At 43.7% G+C, this 20,672-nt stretch overlaps 1 protein-coding gene across 3 annotated transcripts in view; it reads left to right on the top strand.

The window, feature by feature from the left end:
• Positions 1–20,672, top strand: part of PPARGC1B (PPARG coactivator 1 beta) — a 108,418-nt gene that overhangs the window by 83,553 nt on the left and 4,193 nt on the right. For all 3 annotated transcript variants that reach the window (XR_004537503.1, XM_033927491.1, XM_033927492.1), the window contains exons 5-11: positions 3,924–4,986; positions 7,128–7,164; positions 9,053–9,117; positions 11,846–12,569; positions 15,169–15,256; positions 17,054–17,175; positions 18,743–18,897. Coding sequence is in view for 2 of the 3 variants with exons in the window: in XM_033927491.1 (XP_033783382.1) it covers positions 3,924–4,986; positions 7,128–7,164; positions 9,053–9,117; positions 11,846–12,569; positions 15,169–15,256; positions 17,054–17,175; positions 18,743–18,897 (2,254 nt within the window). In the remaining variant the exon portion in view is untranslated. The remainder of the gene's footprint in view (positions 1–3,923; positions 4,987–7,127; positions 7,165–9,052; positions 9,118–11,845; positions 12,570–15,168; positions 15,257–17,053; positions 17,176–18,742; positions 18,898–20,672) is intronic.

Raw genomic sequence — 20,672 nt, 5'->3', positions numbered from 1 at the left:
GGGGAGCCGTTGAACAGTAGAATTCTGCAGCATCCACTATCTCCTCCTCTCCCTATTGGCTAAGGCTCTTAACATTTGCATATCTTCTTCCCATTGGCTAAGGCTCTTTGCCTGCATTGTGATGTCATAGAGCTTTATGGTTATAGAAACCTAGAAACATGATGGCAGATGAAGGCCAAATGGTCCATGTAATGTAATTTATTTCTTATATACCGCTACATCCGTTAGGTTCTAAGCGGTTTACAGAAAATATACATTAAGATTAGAAATAAGAAAGGGACTTGAAAAATTCCCTTACTGTCCCGAAGGCTCACAATCTAACTAAAGTACCTGGAGGGTAATAGAGAAGTGAAAAGTAGAGTTAGAGGAAAAATAAAAATAAAATAAACATTTTAACAAGACAGCATTGATCTAAATACTTTGGAAGGTAGAAGAGAGGAGAGAAAGGAATAGAAGCAGAAGGGGGAGCCGTTGAACAGTAGAATTCTGCAGCATCCACTATCTCCTCCTCTCCCTATTGGCTAAGGCTCTTAACATTTGCATATCTTCTTCCCATTGGCTAAGGCTCTTTGCCTGCATTGTGATGTCATAGAGCTTTATGGTTATAGAAACCTAGAAACATGATGGCAGATGAAGGCCAAATGGTCCATGTAATGTAATTTATTTCTTATATACCGCTACATCCGTTAGGTTCTAAGCGGTTTACAGAAAATATACATTAAGATTAGAAATAAGAAAGGTACTTGAAAAATTCCCTTACTGTCCCGAAGGCTCACAATCTAACTAAACTACCTGGAGGGTAATAGAGAAGTGAAAAGTAGAGTTAGAGGAAAAATAAAAACAAAATAAACATTTTAACAAGACAGCATTGATCTAAATACTTTGGAAGGTAGAAGAGAGGAGAGAAAGGAATAGAAGCAGAAGGGGGAGCCGTTGAACAGTAGAATTCTGCAGCATCCACTATCTCCTCCTCTCCCTATTGGCTAAGGCTCTTAACATTTGCATATCTTCTTCCCATTGGCTAAGGCTCTTTGCCTGCATTGTGATGTCATAGAGCTTTATGGTTATAGAAACCTAGAAACATGATGGCAGATGAAGGCCAAATGGTCCATGTAATGTAATTTACTTCTTATATACCGCTACATCCGTTAGGTTCTAAGCGGTTTACAGAAAATATACATTAAGATTAGAAATAAGAAAGGTACTTGAAAAATTCCCTTACTGTCCCGAAGGCTCACAATCTAACTAAAGTACCTGGAGGGTAATAGAGAAGTGAAAAGTAGAGTTAGAGGAAAAATAAAAATAAAATAAACATTTTAACAAGACAGCATTGATCTAAATACTTTGGAAGGTAGAAGAGAGGAGATAAAGGAATAGAAGCAGAAGGGGGAGCCGTTGAACAGTAGAATTCTGCAGCATCCACTATCTCCTCCTCTCCCTATTGGCTAAGGCTCTTAACATTTGCATATCTTCTTCCCATTGGCTAAGGCTCTTTGCCTGCATTGTGATGTCATAGAGCTTTATGGTTATAGAAACCTAGAAACATGATGGCAGATGAAGGCCAAATGGTCCATATAATGTAATGTAATGTAATTTATTTCTTATATACCGCTACATCCGTTAGGTTCTAAGCGGTTTACAGAAAATATACATTAAGATTAGAAATAAGAAAGGGACTTGAAAAATTCCCTTACTGTCCCGAAGGCTCACAATCTAACTAAAGTACCTGGAGGGTAATAGAGAAGTGAAAAGTAGAGTTAGAGGAAAAATAAAAATAAAATAAACATTTTAACAAGACAGCATTGATCTAAATACTTTGGAAGGTAGAAGAGAGGAGAGAAAGGAATAGAAGCAGAAGGGGGAGCCGTTGAACAGTAGAATTCTGCAGCATCCACTATCTCCTCCTCTCCCTATTGGCTAAGGCTCTTAACATTTGCATATCTTCTTCCCATTGGCTAAGGCTCTTTGCCTGCATTGTGATGTCATAGAGCTTTATGGTTATAGAAACCTAGAAACATGATGGCAGATGAAGGCCAAATGGTCCATGTAATGTAATTTATTTCTTATATACCGCTACATCCGTTAGGTTCTAAGCGGTTTACAGAAAATATACATTAAGATTAGAAATAAGAAAGGTACTTGAAAAATTCCCTTCCTGTCCCGAAGGCTCACAATCTAACTAAAGTACCTGGAGGGTAATAGAGAAGTGAAAAGTAGAGTTAGAGGAAAAATAAAAATAAAATAAACATTTTAACAAGACAGCATTGATCTAAATACTTTGGAAGGTAGAAGAGAGGAGAGAAAGGAATAGAAGCAGAAGGGGGAGCCGTTGAACAGTAGAATTCTGCAGCATCCACTATCTCCTCCTCTCCCTATTGGCTAAGGCTCTTAACATTTGCATATCTTCTTCCCATTGGCTAAGGCTCTTTGCCTGCATTGTGATGTCATAGAGCTTTATGGTTATAGAAACCTAGAAACATGATGGCAGATGAAGGCCAAATGGTCCATGTAATGTAATTTATTTCTTATATACCGCTACATCCGTTAGGTTCTAAGCGGTTTACAGAAAATATACATTAAGATTAGAAATAAGAAAGGTACTTGAAAAATTCCCTTACTGTCCCGAAGGCTCACAATCTAACTAAACTACCTGGAGGGTAATAGAGAAGTGAAAAGTAGAGTTAGAGGAAAAATAAAAACAAAATAAACATTTTAACAAGACAGCATTGATCTAAATACTTTGGAAGGTAGAAGAGAGGAGAGAAAGGAATAGAAGCAGAAGGGGGAGCCGTTGAACAGTAGAATTCTGCAGCATCCACTATCTCCTCCTCTCCCTATTGGCTAAGGCTCTTAACATTTGCATATCTTCTTCCCATTGGCTAAGGCTCTTTGCCTGCATTGTGATGTCATAGAGCTTTATGGTTATAGAAACCTAGAAACATGATGGCAGATGAAGGCCAAATGGTCCATGTAATGTAATTTATTTCTTATATACCGCTACATCCGTTAGGTTCTAAGCGGTTTACAGAAAATATACATTAAGATTAGAAATAAGAAAGGTACTTGAAAAATTCCCTTACTGTCCCGAAGGCTCACAATCTAACTAAACTACCTGGAGGGTAATAGAGAAGTGAAAAGTAGAGTTAGAGGAAAAATAAAAACAAAATAAACATTTTAACAAGACAGCATTGATCTAAATACTTTGGAAGGTAGAAGAGAGGAGAGAAAGGAATAGAAGCAGAAGGGGGAGCCGTTGAACAGTAGAATTCTGCAGCATCCACTATCTCCTCCTCTCCCTATTGGCTAAGGCTCTTAACATTTGCATATCTTCTTCCCATTGGCTAAGGCTCTTTGCCTGCATTGTGATGTCATAGAGCTTTATGGTTATAGAAACCTAGAAACATGATGGCAGATGAAGGCCAAATGGTCCATGTAATGTAATTTATTTCTTATATACCGCTACATCCGTTAGGTTCTAAGCGGTTTACAGAAAATATACATTAAGATTAGAAATAAGAAAGGTACTTGAAAAATTCCCTTACTGTCCCGAAGGCTCACAATCTAACTAAAGTACCTGGAGGGTAATAGAGAAGTGAAAAGTAGAGTTAGAGGAAAAATAAAAATAAAATAAACATTTTAACAAGACAGCACTGATCTAAATACTTTGGAAGGTAGAAGAGAGGAGAGAAAGGAATAGAAGCAGAAGAGGGAGCCGTTGAACAGTAGAATTCTGGAGAAATTTAAATGATAGAAATAGAACAAAACAAAGACAAAAGGCAAAACAATAGATAAGATTAAAGATAAATCATAAGCTGGAAAGAAAAATAAAATAAAAAGAGTCTACTGTGGACCTCCAGTTCTTTGGGTGACTGACTCATCTTTTGACTCTTGTGCTTGACTGGTTTGCTTTGTCTTACTTCAAGGTGGAAAACCACAAGGAGAGAAAGTCTGGTTTCTCCCTTGGCCAGAACAGGAGCTGCAGTGAGTTACACAAACATTTGATCTCGGCTAAGCAGAGCCATCGGCCTAAAGCCAGTGCCCCAGCGGGAGACAGCCCGGACAGCACCCCGCAGTGTGAAAGTGCCAACGCAGAGGACAGTGACTTTGAGGAAGGGGCCCAGAGTTCGGTGGAGACTAATTCTTCTTCACCCCTCTCTAGCCACCGTCTGCCCACCAGCCCACAGTTCACCTGTGACAAGGAAATGAAAGTGGTAGTGGACCTCATTCGTTACATGCACACCTATTGCCTTCCTCAGAGAAAACTGCTTATTCAAGACTCAGACATGAAGCCTCAGCACTGCACCAGTTTTCTCAAGAGAGCTAAACCGGATGGGAAATCCTCCGCTCCAAGTGGTACTTCAGCAAGTTGTATGAACCAGAGCACATCTTTGGAGTTTTCCATCCTAAAGGAGCTTCTGGTTCAGGATGTCCCTTGTGATGTGAGCAAACCATATAGACTGATGCGGCCAGCCTATTCCTCAGTGTCTTGTGCCCAGAGCAAGGCTCCTCGGGCATCGACTCAGGTGGCCAACGCCCCTGTACTGTCTAAACTCAGAGGCAAGACCCAGCTGCAGATAGTCGCCCCAAAGCAATGCCTCCGCGCTTCTCCTGGAGTTCAAGTACAAAGTCACAGTGTGAAGCAGGACCTTGCGACAGCGGCTTCTGAGAGCAAATTTCTGAGGGTGTCGCAGAAACCAGAGAGAGGGCTCTGTGCTGTCCGGCGCTCCAAGAGATTGAACCCACAGCTGAGCAAGTGGCTCTCGTTTAGAGCTGAGAAACCCACAGAAGACTTTGAGTCTGAGGATGAGGAGGAACTCACCGCAGCTAAGTCCACGTTGAGCCTGGAGGCAGCCGAGGTCTTTGACAAAGAGCAGGTGGCAAGAGTGGAAGCGGGTGGCATGGATGGTGTGCTCCAGCCCCACAAAACCAAATCCCAACATCCCTTGAACAGAGAAGACTGGCTTTGCAATCAGCTCCATCATCCAGGTAAAGCGTTTCACATGATTTAAAAAATTTGCTTATGGTCTTAATCGACTGCTTCCACAGAAATCTGCCTTTTCTGCTGATAGGCCCCTGACTTTGCATTTTGCTCAGGGATTGTATTGATTGAGTGAGGTTAAGGTGGGAGGAGAGGGAGGTCAATTCCACTGGAAAAACCTCATTCACTGGCCTTCAGGCTCACTCACTGGGGCGGTAAATCTCTCTTTAGGATTCTGCCACCCTTGGTGTCTGTTCAGAGGGGCAGGAGTAACTGCAGAGATGGGGACCAAAGCAGGGGTTAGTTTTAGACCCTCACCTATAACTGCGTCACTTATGCTTCTCTCTTATTGTTGAGTGGGCCTCGGTGACCTTGACTGTCCTTGTAGATCATTTGATGAGCTCTTTCATACATTGCGACTCATCTATGACTCTGACAACTTACCAGCAGAGCTGCTTAGGAGAGCATAGGGTAGTTTTCCAGGACTCATGTGTTTGTTGGAGCTAACATTATGCAAGAAAAAGGTGATCCCGCATTTATATACCTTTTGTGTACATAAAGGTCTAGAACGCAGTAAGTAATGTGCATAAGGGTGAAAGTATCAACAGGGCACCTAAGTGCTCTTGTCCGACACAGTGAGTAATAATGAGGAGACACTCACATGGATGGGGCTCAATTTTTGGAACACAGAATACTGTTATACCCATCCCTGCCCTCGGTTATGCCAGGTCTATTGTCGGCCTACGAATGTAAGGTGTGCTGGTGCTGCTTAACACTGGCTGCTCAGTGATAGGACTGCCCCTGAAAATTATACCCACTATAAATAAGAGGTTACCTGGAATTTGGCCTGAAAGAGAGGGACGGGCGAGTGTAGCACAGTGGTTAAAGCTACAGCCTCAGCACCCTGAGGTTGTGGGTTCAAATCCTCACCCTGGGCAAGTCACTTAATCCCCCCATTTCTCCAGGTACATTAGATAGATTTTGAGCCCACCAGGACAGACAGGGGAAAATGTTTAAGTACCTGAATAAATTCATCTAAACCTTTCTGAGCTCCCTTGGAACATCAATATAAAAAATTGATTAAATAGTGTGAAAAGTGTCTGTCTCAGATAACCAGCGCAGATACTGTGATGTCACAATGCCTCATTCCACCAATAAGAGCCAACCTCATCAGTGATGTCACAATGGCTTCAATGTCCTAGACTTGGCTCACCTTTACTACACTTCGATTTCTAGAGTGGCGCAGTGGTTAAAGCTACAGCCTCGGCACCCTGAGGTTGTGGGTTCAAATCCTCACCCTGGGCAAGTCACTTAATCCCCCCATTGCCCCAGGTACATTAGATAGATTGTGAGCACGCAAGGACAGACAGGGGAAAATGCTTGAGGACCTGAATAAATTCATGTAAAACTCTTCTGAGTTCCCCTGGGAGTTTGTGTTAGGAGGTCGGAGCCTACTGGCCATCCAGTGGCTGCTTTGGACATTAGACAGTGCCAGGATGGCACTACGAAGAGTTAATTTTATTCTTCTTCTCTATCAGATCAACATAAATAGCGTCTTGCTGGGTTAAACCAACGACCCAGCATCTTGTCTCAAACCATGACCAAAGTGGATCTCCTGCAAATACTCAGATGATCCTCCCTTGATACAGGAGGTGGTGGTCTCCATAGTAATGGATCTGTCATTGACCTCATACTCTGATGTACATTTCCACAGCTTTAATGTTCATTGACTAAAAAAAACACATGTTCCTGGCTTTAGTCCTAAACTGACCATCTTAGTTCAGTTTATGCCTGGATGCCTGGTGTTTGCAATGACCCTGTGCATTTGCAGGGTGCTGTTTGAGTTGCACTAGGCCCACACGGTTTCATCCACAGGTTGGTTAGTGCTGCTGCTTTTACTGGACTTATAGCCTGGGCTCCCAGTATTTCTTTGATTGGAAAAAGAAAGGCAGCGCATCGCAGGGTTGGCGTTTGGGGGGGGGGGAGGGGCCCCATACCTGCCCAAAGCTGAAGGTGGCACAGCCTGTCAGTAGGCATGTCTGAACACCAACCCTAATGCACTGCCGTATTTTAATAAATGAAATCAAGTTCTTGCTTCTTTTAAGAAGTCAGGTATGTCTCACGTAATTTTCTTTGCTTTCTCTTTCAGATAAACCGCAGTGTCTCTCGCTGTCCTTATCACAGAGGTAAGTCTGGCAGTAGCCTGTGGTCTCCATTAGGTCGCTTAGTTTTTGCTTCTGGGTGGTGCTGTTGTTGCATTATGTGGGATTCCCTACCGGGATGTGACATTGGCGTTAGAGTGAGCCCTGTTTCTCGGCCCATCAGCACAGGTCCCACCTGCGATACGGAGACTCACTCTGTTGCCTTGCTTAAAAACTTAGCCTAAATGGTGTCCGGGACGTCCTCAGAAGTGTGTGATCTTAGTTTCAAATAACACGCCTACAACACACATCCTTGAACTTTGGATGCACTGTGAGCAAAAAGGCTAACGACATTTAAGAGGTTGGTTTCGAAAATTGGCAAACGTTTTGGCGATTAAAAGATCCAAGTGCTGCTTTATGCCATTTCTCTATCAGCTCTGTGCTCTTTGGGGGGATGAGTTACACTTGTTTAGCTGTGTGTTTTTCACAAAAGAAATGGCAGGAGAACCATCCAAGAAATACTGGTTCATTATCCTTAAAAATGGTTTGATATGTTTATGGCTCTTAGCAAGGTGTACAATTGAAACTGGGAAATTTAGTGATATTGTAGAGCTGGGAGTTCACAACGGCTGCCCTCTTGTTTATTTTGTGTAATAAGAGGGCAGTTTCCTCTTCTCTTTGCTTTTTTTGAATACATTTGGAGGCGTTAACCCCTTGCTCTGCTGAGTCTTAGGGGAGCTGAGCAGGATCGGTCAGACGTGCTCTTTTAATGTGGATATCTGTGCCTGCAACCGCTGGAACCAGTAAAATATACAAGTTTCAAGTTTAATAAATTTTGATTTTACGCAATATCCAATATTTCAATGCGTATTACATAATTATAATATACAATAAAAGCCAGAGGTGAAAGGTCCTTCTCCCTGTGGTAATCTTTCGGCCACCCGGACCCTTGCTTTGCCCAGATATGCAGGGAAATTGAATTACGCTTCATCTGTGATTCTGAGATGAAGCATAATTCAATTCCCCTCCATATTTGGACAAAAGAAGGACCTCAGTGGCCGAGGGATTACCACAGGGAGAAGGACCTTTCACCTCTGTGCTGCCAGTATATATCTACAGTCTGGCTCCAGCTGGCAGTCGGTGGCTTTGGCGAAACGAGTAGGTGGTCTCGGTCAGCTCCCAGTGGACAGCTGCCCCCTGCCCACCTCCTCACCTCCTCTCCTTTAGGGTAATATTCAAACCTCTTTTGGTTTCTTCTGCCCTCCAGCAGCGCATTCACAGATTGAAGCAGGTGGGCTACTTCTCCTGTTTGAAGCAGGTGGACTACTTCTCCTGAGCAGGTCTTGCCGATTCCTGATCCCGTATAAACTTGTGGCTGTGGCTTAGCCAGTAAACAAGCAACAGACTGTTCCATGTTACCAACCCTGATGAGACCAGTCAGAGAGCAAACACTTCCCAGCACCCACCAGTTTCTGTCTCTGGGCAACTAGGGTTAACAGATTTTCAGAAAGGACCCATGGCCACGCCCCGATGCCCACCCAGTCGCGCCAGCATCCCAGCCCCACCCCTCTTAACCTGTTCATGCGCTGGAATGGCATCCGTGCATGCGACACGATGACGTTGTGTGTTGCATTCGCGCGTTCATTGATGTGGTCCCGACGTCGGAAGCTTTTCAAAACCTGGACAAAGTGCTGGGTTTTGAAAAGCTGTCCAGACCTGTCCGGAGAAATCCTGATATCTGGTAACCTAACCTGGTGGCATCCCTCTCCTTTTACTGCTGCTTCTGCCGACTGCTGAAGCAGGCAGGGGCTGTGAGAAGCGTTACCCTACGCTCCTGGAGAGGTCACGATCCATTGACTGACACTGGAGGAGAGCGGTCTGCAGTGTGCTCTTAGCTCTTAACTCGCTCTGTTTTTTGCTTGTTATCCTACAGTGACCCTTCATTTGGAAAGAAGAGTTTTGAGCAGACCCTGACTGTGGAGCTTTGTGGGACGGCAGGTAAGGCTCGTCTGTGTTTGGCTGGCTCTCTCCCCCTCCCCCATCTGCAATTCCAACTGTGGGGCGCTCAATAATTTATCCACCTGAGTATGAAAGAAAGTAGCAAGCATGTTGAAACACGTCTGTGCATGTTGTGTGACATGTCTCAAGGCTACTCGTGCACAGTTACGACTCAGTGTGAGTCTAACATTCTAAGAGACAGGATGTCAGGAGAGTCCTCCTGCGAATCAAGTCAGAAACTGCTAGATTTGGAGCATCGTTCAGTGATAAACATTCTCCCAAAAGAAGGGAAGAAACCAAAGGAGATCCATGAATGCATGACTGCAATTTATGGTGAGTCTGCCCTATCAGTTAATGTGGTTGGTTTTAAAAAAGGTTTGGACAAATTCCTGGAGGAAAAGTCCATGGGATGGTAGCATGGAATGCTTCTGGGTTTTTGGCAGGTACTTGAGACTTGGATTGGCCTCCGTGAAGACGGGATACTGGGCTGATCCAGTGAGATTATTCTTATATTCATCCTACAAAGTAAAATTTTGGAGCAAGCAGTTTAAGTGAGGTAGAGATGGCCTGTGGAAACAACTCCCACAAAAATGTGCAAGAAAGTTGAGGATTTAATTTTGTCAGACATATTAAGGTTTCCAGTATAACTGAAGAAATGGGTATCTTGACAGTTACAGTTTGAAAAATAATTCATGAAAAGTTGGGCATGTCTAAGGTTAGTGCAAGATGGGTTCCAAGAATGCTGATGCCATGTCAGAAGGCCACGAGGCTCCAGTGCTGTCAAGAGAACTTGGAGTTGCTCTGAAACATAGAAATATGATGGCAGATAAAGGCCAAATGGCCCATCCAGTCTGCCCATCCACAGTAACCATTTTCTCCTCCTCTCCCTAAGAGATCCCATGTACCTATCCCAGGCCCTCTTGAATTCAGACACAGTCTCTGTCTCCACCACATCTTCCAGGAGACTGTTCCAAGCATCTACCATCCTTTCTGGAAAAAGTATTTCCTTAGATTACTCCTGAGCCTACCACTTCATCCTATGCCCTCTCATTGCAGAGTCAAATTATAAAGACTTGACTCAGGCGCATTTATATTACGTAGGTATTTAAACGTCTCTACCTCCAAAGTATAAAGAATGAGATTTTTAAGTCTGTCACCATACGCCTTATGATGAAGACCTCATACCATTTTAGTAGCCTTCCTCTGGACTGACTCCATCCTTTTTATAGCTTTTTGAAGGTGAGGCCTCCAGAATTGTACACAATATTTTAAATGAAGTCTCACCAAAGTCTTATACAGGGGCATCAATACTTCCTATTTCCTACTGGCCATACCTCTCCCTAGCATCCTTCTAGCTTTCGCCGTCATCTTTTCAACCTGTTTGGCCACCTTAAGATCATCACATACAATCACACCCAAGTCCCGCTCTTCTGTCATGCACATAAGTTCTTCACCCCTAAACTGTACCGTTACTTTGGATTTTTGGACCTTGCATTTCTTAGCATTAAATTTTAGCTGCCAGATTTCAGTCCATTCTTCAAGCTTCACCAGGTCTTTCTTCATATTATTCACACCATGCGGGGTGTCTACTCTATTGCAGATTTTCGTATCATCCGCAACGAGGCAAATCTTACCTAACAGCCATTCAGCAATATCATTTATAAAAATGTTAAAAAGGACAGGCCCAAGAACAGACCCTTGAGGCACACCACTGGTAACCTCCCTTTCCTCAGAATGATCTGCATTAACCACTGCCCTTTGTCATCTTCCAAGTTAATTTTTTTCATCATTTGGTGACTGGAGATGAGACTTGGGTCTATCACCCTACAATACTGACCTGACCCACCTCGGATTGTTTCATTTTCATGAGTTTTGAAGAAATCTCTCCATGGACAGCAGTTTTCTTTGTTTTTAATTGCATTACTTTTCAATAATTAAAAAAAAAAAAAAAAAAATCTAAATTATACAATTGTGTGCAACATAATACATTAACTCATATTATATCTTATTTCATAACATGCTATAAATTTGAAATAATCTATGATACCGAATAAATCTCATCCCTCCCAACCCTACTCCTCTCCTCCCCCCAGGTGAAAAGAAGTGTGCAGGAGATTTATAAGATGTAGGTATAGGGTCATATATCAAAAGATCAATTGGGAGTTATTCCAAATTTCATAAGCACTCCAGATGGTATTATAATTCTGTAATTGATTTCTCCGAAGAGTGGTTAATTTAGACATCTGCTGTATATATTGAACTTTCACCAGTAATACTTGCCAATCTGGTAAACTAACTGTTTCCAGGCAGATGCCAGGACAAGTCGAGCTGCTGTCATGGACAGCAGTTTTCAATTGATGAAGTCGTCAAGGAAGCTGTGATGTCCTGGCTTGAAGGTCATACAAAAGAAATATTTTCAAAGGGGTTAAAGTCATTGCAGGCAACGCGGATGAAGTGACTGGCGCTATCAGGGGACTACATTGAAAAATAAAAGAACAATTTTTAAAAACTTTTCTTTCCTACAGAGGTAGATAAAACTATTGAATGTTTGGCTAAGACCCTTTCAGTGCATTCTTTTAATGCACAGTTGTTCAGGGGGATTCTTAGCCGCTGCTGCCGTCCCAGTTTTTCCTCTTTTCTCTCAAGTTCTGAACACAAAATGCTTTCCATACCTTTATATTTTGTTGTTCACTGGTTTTAATCTTTGGTTGTCTTTCTTTTGATGTAGGTCTCACCCCACCTACCACCCCACCCTACAAACCGGCAGATGAGGAACTGTACAAGCCAGACATGAATGACAAGCAAGAAAAGAATAAGGCTGTTGTGAGTCCCTCAGCCAAAGAAGATGAGGTTTTGGGGGCCTCCAGGGAGCCTCTCAAGAAGCACCCAGAGCGGACTGAACTGTTGGCCCACCTGAGCCAGGGGGTCACACAAGTTGCACGCTTAGAGCAGCAAGCCCTGAAAAGACCTTTTTCTCGTTCTTTTGGGGACCACGACTACTGCTTATCTACAAAGCCTGAAGCCTCTTTACAGAGAAAGGTACTGAAGTCCTGGGAGCCCCCAAAACGGGTAATGAGCAAAGAACAGCAGGGACTGGGCAGGAACAAGGACAAAGACCACGAGGTGCTGCTGACGGAGGGTGGCAAGCAGCTGAATGATCATGAAATCCGAGCCAGCTTAACCAAGCACTTTGGTTCTCTGGACACCTCCCTGGAAGACGAGATCGCATCTTTTTGCAAGAGCCCCGATTATGCCGCAGTCTTTGAGGACAGCGTCAGTGACAGTGGTTCCCCTGGAGAGGATGAGTGCTGTGTGGTACCCTGTAAGCCCAAACTCTACTCACACAGAAGCCCACCTGCAAGGGCCAGCGGGCACCACTGCCTTCAGAACCGGTCCACCTCCGAGTCTTCGTTCTGCAGATCGAGATCTCCGGCCAACAGGAGGGCATTCAGGTACGCAGTCTATTACTTTCCCGTGGCGACAGTTACAAATATCAACATGAGAAAACTATCTGGGAATCTCGTTTGATCTTCAGATAGTTGATAGCTTATAACCACAGTAGGTGACAACAGGAAAAGACCAACTATCCTATTCCTGCTCACACTGCTAAAGATATATTCCAAGAGGCTGATTCTATAAATGGCGCCTAGAAAAAAATGTCAGTCATACTTAGGCGTCGTTTACAGAATCACAGCTAGCAACATCTATGTGAAAACTTAGGTGCCTGAAATGTAGGCCGGGGTTTTAAAGGCCAAAGTTTTTGGAGAATCAGATAGGTGCCTATCACACAATTAAAATTTTTTTTTGACAATTGTTGAGGGTATTTTGTCCCCAAATGCCAAGGGTGTCTGAGCCTATTTTATAAGGCATTTGGGTGTGCAGATTTTGTTAGAGAATACTAGCGTAACCCCACAGTTACACCAGCTACAGGTGCTTAAATGCAGTATTCTGTAAGCTCAAATATTTAATCACACCCACTGGATATACAAAACTTGAGCTCACTCTAATAATTTTGTCTACTGTTCACCTCATGTGCTTCTGTGTTCTGTAAATGGCAGCTCTGTCCAGGCCCCGCCCATTCTCTGTCCAGGTAAACACCCCCTAGCATTTATGCACTGTGGAGGAGGAGCCTAATGGCAAGTGCAGTGGGCTGAGGAACTGGGTTCGATTCCCACTGCAGCTTCTTGTGACTCTGGCCAAGTCCCAGGTATAAAATAAGTACCTGTGTATAGTAACATAGTATATGACCGGTCCATCCAGTCTACCCATTAAAAATACATGATTAATTTAACTGGTCTCTTCTTTGATATTTCTGGGTCTTAGACTGTAAAGTCCACCTGGTGTTGTCCTAGGTTCCAAATGATGAAGTTACTGTCCAAGCTCACTCCAGCCTCTCCAACCATCCCGTTGTTTGCAGGACATCTACCGTAAAGTCTGGCCAGTTACGTCCTCATGTTCCAAGTTAGTGGAGTTCCCATTGATGCCCTCCCCAGCCCATCCTACCCGAGTCACCACATATGGAACACAAACCATACAAGTAGGGGAGGGTCATTGGGGTGGGCAGACTAGATGGGCCGTGGCCCTTATCTGCCATCTATTTCTATGTTTCTATGTCTGTCCATTACCGGTCTTAGTTCTTTAATTTATACCATTTGTTTTCTAATTAGAGATCCTCTGCGTTTATCCCACCCATTTATGAATCCCATTACCGTTTTCTCTCCACCACCTCCCTCGGGAGGGCGTCCTAACATTAATCCTGAGTCTTCCTCCCTGCAACCTCAAATTATGCCCTCCAGTTTTACCATTTTCTCTTCTCTGGAAAAGATTTGGTTCTATGTTAGTACGTTTCAAGTATTTAAATGTCTGTATCATATATAATATATAAAATGCTCTGACTGCAACCACAGAAAGGCAGTCTATCAAGTCCTTACCCCCCTTCCTATGCTGCTTAAACCTTTAATTGGCAAATGGTGAAACGGCTGCTTTACATAACTCGATGTTGAGCTTCCAGTGCAGGTGATCGAGGCCAGCAGCGTGGCAGATTTTAAAAACAGATGGGATGCCCAGGTCTGATCTCTAGGAGGGTAGAGTTAAGGGGATGGGTCATCAGAGCACGATATTTCAAAGGGTAGCTAGGAGGGAGGGTCAATAGAGTGGGCAGACTTGATGGGCCTTGGCTCTTTTCTGCCATCAATTTTCTATGTTTGTATGTTTCTGTGAGAGCGACAGTGCCAAGTCACATGTTGCTTCTGAGCAACAAGGCCAAATAAAGGGTTAAGTGCATCTTTATGGAATAATTCATTGTCGCTTTGCTGGCAATTCAGCGGCACTGCAGAATCTTTCACTCAGTGGCCAGAATTCAGACTGAGAGTCCTCGCGACCTGAAAACTGCTTGGTGGCTTCTGTGCAGTTTCTCGATGGTCTCATTCCTGATTCTGTGGGTAAATGTCAGCATTATAAATACCACTTTAATTTGAGATCAAGCCTGGAGAATGAGCAACCAGTGGGACACTCAGAGCAGAGCTGAAGGTCTTCTTACTGTTGTATAATAGAAACGGGAAAGCGTTAGTTACCTTTGCTACGAGTCCAACACCTCACACAGGCATTGAAGTCAGTAGAGGAAAAGGGGGCGTTTGGTACAGTGGGAGATATTTATGTATTTGAGCATTTATATACCACTTCCAGCCTAAGTGGTTTACATTCAGGTACTCAAGCATTTTTCCCTGTCTGTCCCGGTGGGGGGATTAAGTGACTTGCCCAGGGTCACGAGGAGCAGCGTGGGATTTGAACTCACAGCCTCTGGTTGCAGCCTGACCACTAGGCCACTCCTCCCTTGCACCTCGAAATCTCTCTCATTTAGTGCTGCCAACAGTGGTATGTTTAATATTCTGCTCTTGTTCGGGCCATCTTCAAGGTTTTTATTTTTATATATCCATTTCAGAAAAGCTGACGCTATAAGCCACAGATATTAGGAGCCTGTAATCTTTTGGGAAGGTGGGGGGTGTAAAATTGTATCGAGACCTCCTCACGTCTTTCCTTGTTTTTAATCAGATGTGAGAATAGAGAGAAGTGCCAGGACCAGTTCCACGGTGGAGAAAGGAGCCAGAGCCATACGCAGAAGAGGAGAGAAAAGGCCATTGTGAGTAGCCCGGGAGGTTGTCCACATCCTGTAGTTTCCGTAGCAGAAAGGAAGGGGCACTCAGCTTCTGGGAGAGGTTCCATACCGTTTGAGAACTTTCTCTCATGGGTTTTGGCATTCTTTCCGGTCTTTTATGAGTGCCCTTTCTTTCCGACTACTTCCTGCTCTATGTAGTGAATTAGGATTCCCAGCCAGGGAGGTGAAAGGCCACCAGCTAGGAAGGGGTGAGCCAAAAATGCTCTCCTAAATCAGACCAAAGCTTTACCAGTAGTGGTCAGTAAAAGATAAAGAGCAGAAAGGAGAGAAGAGCTGTACCACTCTCGCCACTCCCCGACAGCCCTACAAAAAGCCTACACTATTCTCTCAGTAATCCAGAGAAGGAGAGAGGACAAAAAACGTATAATGTGAACAGCACTGCGTACACTGAGTAGCACTATATAAATGATCTGTAGTGGTGGTAAATCATTTACTTTTCCCTCTGAATGAATGAATGCTACTACTACTATGAATTATGTCTATAGCACTACCAGACACACACAGCGCTACACAGAGTCACAAAGAAGAAAAAAAAAAAAAACCAAAGCAGTCCTTGTTCCAAAGAGCTTACTATCTAAACAGTCAAGACAGACAAACAGGATGTCATGGATACAGTTAAGGGGAAGGGTTAATCAGCTGGCTGGGTTGGTGGTGTTTGTCATTTCCACAAAGGGAATGTAATCCATGATACTGCCGCTCCCCTTCCCCCACTCCGTTCTCTCAACCATCCTTCAACTCCTGCCACCTTCCAAACACACTCCCCGTTCCTCTGATCCGATTCCTACCCATCTCTCTCCTATCGTCATCCCTTTTCCTCAATCTTTCACTTTCCTCTGCAACTGTCCCCCGATCCCTTCAAACATGCTCCTCAAAAACCCCTCACTAGACCCCCCTACCTGCCCTTCCAACTTGCCCCATCTCTCTTCCTTATCCAAGCTTCTGTTGGCGTTCGTTCATCTCAAGCTATTCTTCATCCACTACAATCTGAGGTCAGTAGAGGGCGGTAGAGAGGAAGCCAAAGGCTGACACTCTTATATCCCAGTGTTCATTTCATACTGGGCTCCTTCCCAGCCGCTTTCGATTACTTTTACCTTTTCTCTAACTCTGCTCCTCTGTTGCACATTTCATTTGTATGTTTATTTTACTTCCATTTCATTACATGGCTTATCAAAAGAGCATCCTCAATAACAAAACAACCCCAAAGTTACAAAAAAGTACACCCCACCCACCGCAGTAGCTTTCTCATCACGGCTCCAATGTAGAACATTCATGTTTCTAAGAAGAATTTCTTTGTCATCACTCTGTTTATTCCAATCACTTCTTCAGTGAAAACCTTTTAAGCATTTCAGATTTTTACTGGAGGCAGCAGACCTTAAGAAAATACATCTAATATCTGCCTCCTCTTCCTGGGAAGCCCTTTCCAGGAAGCAAATGTAGAATTGGTGCTGCATGAGACACGAGCGTGTTTTAGTGCCAAGGTGCATGAACCAGAGCCAGCCCTGGCACAGAATCCATCTCCACACTGGATACCGTTAACACAAACTACAGCCATGACTAAACTTCCCTCCCTGTTCATCTCTGAGCCCTGTGTCCCCCCCACCCCCTCCCCCCGCACAGAAATGACATGCAGCAGACCATGTGTAATGCCAGGTGGGCAGTGATGACTGGATCTTTGATGGAGACCTCGGGCCCTGCAGCTGATGAAGGCAAGTGTATACAACTCAATGAGAACTAAAAGATTTTTTACCTCTTTCTGCACAGGACGAAGGCCGTATGGTTTGCATTCGCAACCTCTCCAGAAGCATCAGTTCCAGCGAGCTGAAGAAACGGTTTGAAGTGTTTGGGGAGATAGTAGAGTGCAGAGTCCTGAGTCAAAGCAATAGGTGAGTTGGCCCTCAGTCCTGACCTTCATGGAAGGGCTTTGCTGCCATAGAGCCTGGCCAAGAAGCCAGGTGTAACATGGATTCCATAAGAACTGCCATCTCCGGATCAGACCCATGGTCCATCGAGTCCGGCGATCCGCACACGCGGAGGCCCTGTCAGGTAGTTTTAGTCACCCATAACCCTCTATGCCTCTCGTAAGGAGATGTGCATCTAATTTGCCTTTGAATCCTAGCACAGTGGATTCCTTAATAACCTCCTGTGGGAGAGCATTCCAGGCGTCCACCACTCGCTGCGTGAAGCCAGGCCCCATATGGGCACTGCCTGGTAGCCCACCTACACAGGACTTTCAAAAATCACCATTGTGCAACTATTCTGTTTTTAAACCAAATCGTTTACAATCCCAGTAGCATTCGCCAGTCAGTGACTTAGTGCAAGTTATCACCACTCATTTAAAATGTTTTAAATCCATATAGGTTGTTCTCATAGTTGAACTTTCCTAGATCAGCAGGTGGAACTTTGTTGATCTAGGGGAATTCATTTATGAGATTTTCTCCCTTGACTTCCTGAGGCAGCCATCAGTGAAATACGGCCTGTGCCGAGGTTTATTTGATGAGATAAGTACAGATTTTTTTTCAAGGTACGGGCAATATCAACAGAATGACAATGGTTCAATCCATTTTCAATTATGAACACAACTTATATGGATTTAAAACATTTTAAATGAGTGGCGATAACTTTAAATAGTTATGTGCCTGTGGGATTTGCTTTGATAGTTGATTAAACGGTGAAACGGTTGCTTTACATAACTCGATGTTGAACAAAAGTGACAGTGCCAAATCAAAGGCATTTGGAGATGCAGATCTTCCAGAAGAGCCATAGAAGACGCATGTTGCTTCTGAGCAACAAGGCCAAATAAAGGGTTAGATTTTTTTTCCCATTTGTTTTTTGGGTTACACTAGTCACTAGCGGCTGATACTTGCCATGTTGGGGAATAATTGTTTACTTCTCAAGATTTCTACTTCCATGTTGGTAACAAAGATCACTCGGCCTCTTCCAGAATTCTTTCCATATCTCTTCTAAGGAGAATAATTCTAGATTTAACTGGGATTTCTATAAACAAATGAAATCAACAAGGACGTTGATCCGTAGAACTGTGGAAGCCGATGCTTCTGATGTAGACTTTATTAGCGTGAAAAGAGTCAATAAAAGCATCCACAATTTGAGATAGTGAAGAGGTCTTATATACAAATGATTATCTTCAGTATCTCAAATTGTGGATGTTTTTATTGACTCTTTTCACGCTAATAATGTCTACATCAGAAGCATTTAATTTGGGACTTCTATAAACAAATAAAATATGAAAATGTTACCAGGAAATAGAAAATCAAAAACTGCCCTTATCCCCAGTCAGTGTGTCCTTCTGCTTCACAATGTTGTCCGAAGTGATTCTTTTCTTTGCAATCATTATGAAGTTGGGCTGAATAATTTGTGTGGCTTGTAAGCGTGAAAACGCTAGGTGGTGAAAGAGGAGACAGTTTGATCACCATTTTATTTCTTGTTTTTAAGAGAGGATAAGTATGCGTTGATCACCTACCGCTGCTCTGAAGATGCTGCTCTGTCACTGAGGAAAGGGACGTCACTGAGGAAGAGGAATGAGCCTTCCTTCCAACTCAGCTACGGAGGTCACAGACACTTCTTCTGGACTCGTTACACTGACCTGGGTAAGACGGCACTGGGGAATTCCTGGGAAATAAGATGGCGAGGCTGAGGTCTTCTGGTGTTCAACAACCTTTAAAATGCGAATCGTTCCATAAACAGGACAGCGTTTAGAGATGAGCAGATGCTTGGGGGTGGGGGGTGAGGAAGTCCTATCAGATGTGACTCAGGGGGTTAGATGTGCCAACTGTTTGCCTTTTTTCAGGATTCTATAGGCTTTTGTACTAGGGGCCAAAAACTGGATATTTTTCAGTGGCGGTAGCTATCCAATCCTCCCCCTGTTCTGCCTGCTTCCAGTGTCTTTAGGATAGGATGCGTTAATTTAATAGACCATCTTCCACCATAGTTTCAAAGCAATGTACAATCAAACAATCATTATAAAAATGCAATATATAACAACAGCAACAACAAATTCTCCATCTTAACTACAAATCAGTAAACAGCTTGCTTACGAAAACCAAAATAGCTAGGTAAGCCGCTAATTTCCCTGGGTTGGTCCTGTGTAGCTAAATGTCTCCTTGGAGAAGTCGACCTGATCAGCTCAGGTGAAGGAAGATTTGGCACACATCGTTGTGATGGACTTAAATTAGGTTGATGAGTTTGTCTAACCAATGTATCAGAAAGGGTTGTGAATTGTAACTAATGCGGATCAGTCAAAAGTGTCGTTACACGATCAGTTCTTTTTCCTCTAACTTTTGAGCGTGCTGCAGGGTTTTGGACAGCCTGTAATCTTTTTTTTAGCTAGTTTGAGGCAATCCCTGATATAAAGAGTTGCATTGTTACATATAGATTAGGCTAATTTTACCAAATTTGCCCTAGACAGAAAAGAGGAAGGGGAAGGCAGTAGGGTCAGGTCTCTTTTAGACCTAAGGGAGCTAAAAATGGGAGTAGTCTAAACTGAGAATAAAATACGAGTAAAATCGGTATGCAAGAAAAAAAATTAAATGTTGACTTGCAAAACGTAATCCTGGGGGGTGCATATGGGAGGGAGGGTGTCGGTGTCCTCTTGCTAGCAACCAGCGGACACAGTGAGGTAGAACTCCACCCGGAATAGGACCTAACAGGTCAATTCTGCCCCACTTCCTGTTCCTGTATATTACATTTCTGGAAGTGCCAGGAGAAGACGGTGAGGAGTTTTTAGACTCACATGCTGGGTCCAAAAATGAAGAGAGTCAGAACTGCAGTCCTGAGGTCTAATTAGCCCCATGTAATGATCTGACCCCAGTATTTATTTCTGGAGTTTTCCCCGACTCCCAGGGGTGGACTGACCATTGAGACACTAGGGCAGTGCCTGAGGACCTACAAAAATAGAGCCCCCACTCTATCCTAGCCTCCATCTATTTTAATCATTTTTGAAAGGTGGCTGGGGGCCCAGGACAAATGGGGGTCTTACTGCCATCTGGTAGCCAATCAGGAAGCATGATTTTTTTTTAAAAAAAAGCTGCTTGAGGCAGGACACCAACACTGTAAGCGTTTGTCGTGGGGCTAGGGAAATGCATAGGAACACCTAAGCACCCCCAAGGCTAGGCGTGGGTGTGGTTTCGCCTGGAAGCGGCCCTAGGCGTCTCCTTGGGGCCATGACAGACGCCTGAAATGTAATCCTTCAAAATGCTGGTCTACTTTTCAGACCTTCAAAACGAGACGCGGCCGGCTGAGCTGATCACGGCAAGGGAATCCCCAATCAGTTTCAAAAGGAAACAGGGATAGAATTAGAAAATTTAAAAAAAGGAACAAGGCAAGGGAATATCGAATCGTCCTTATGAGGACAATTGCAATGGAA

The sequence above is a fragment of the Geotrypetes seraphini genome, chromosome 18 (assembly GCF_902459505.1).
Source record: "Geotrypetes seraphini chromosome 18, aGeoSer1.1, whole genome shotgun sequence".
In the NCBI taxonomy this organism is placed as follows: Eukaryota; Metazoa; Chordata; class Amphibia; order Gymnophiona; family Dermophiidae; genus Geotrypetes; species Geotrypetes seraphini.
Note: the sequence above shows the minus strand (reverse complement) of the source record. Positions and strands in the feature narration are given on the sequence as shown.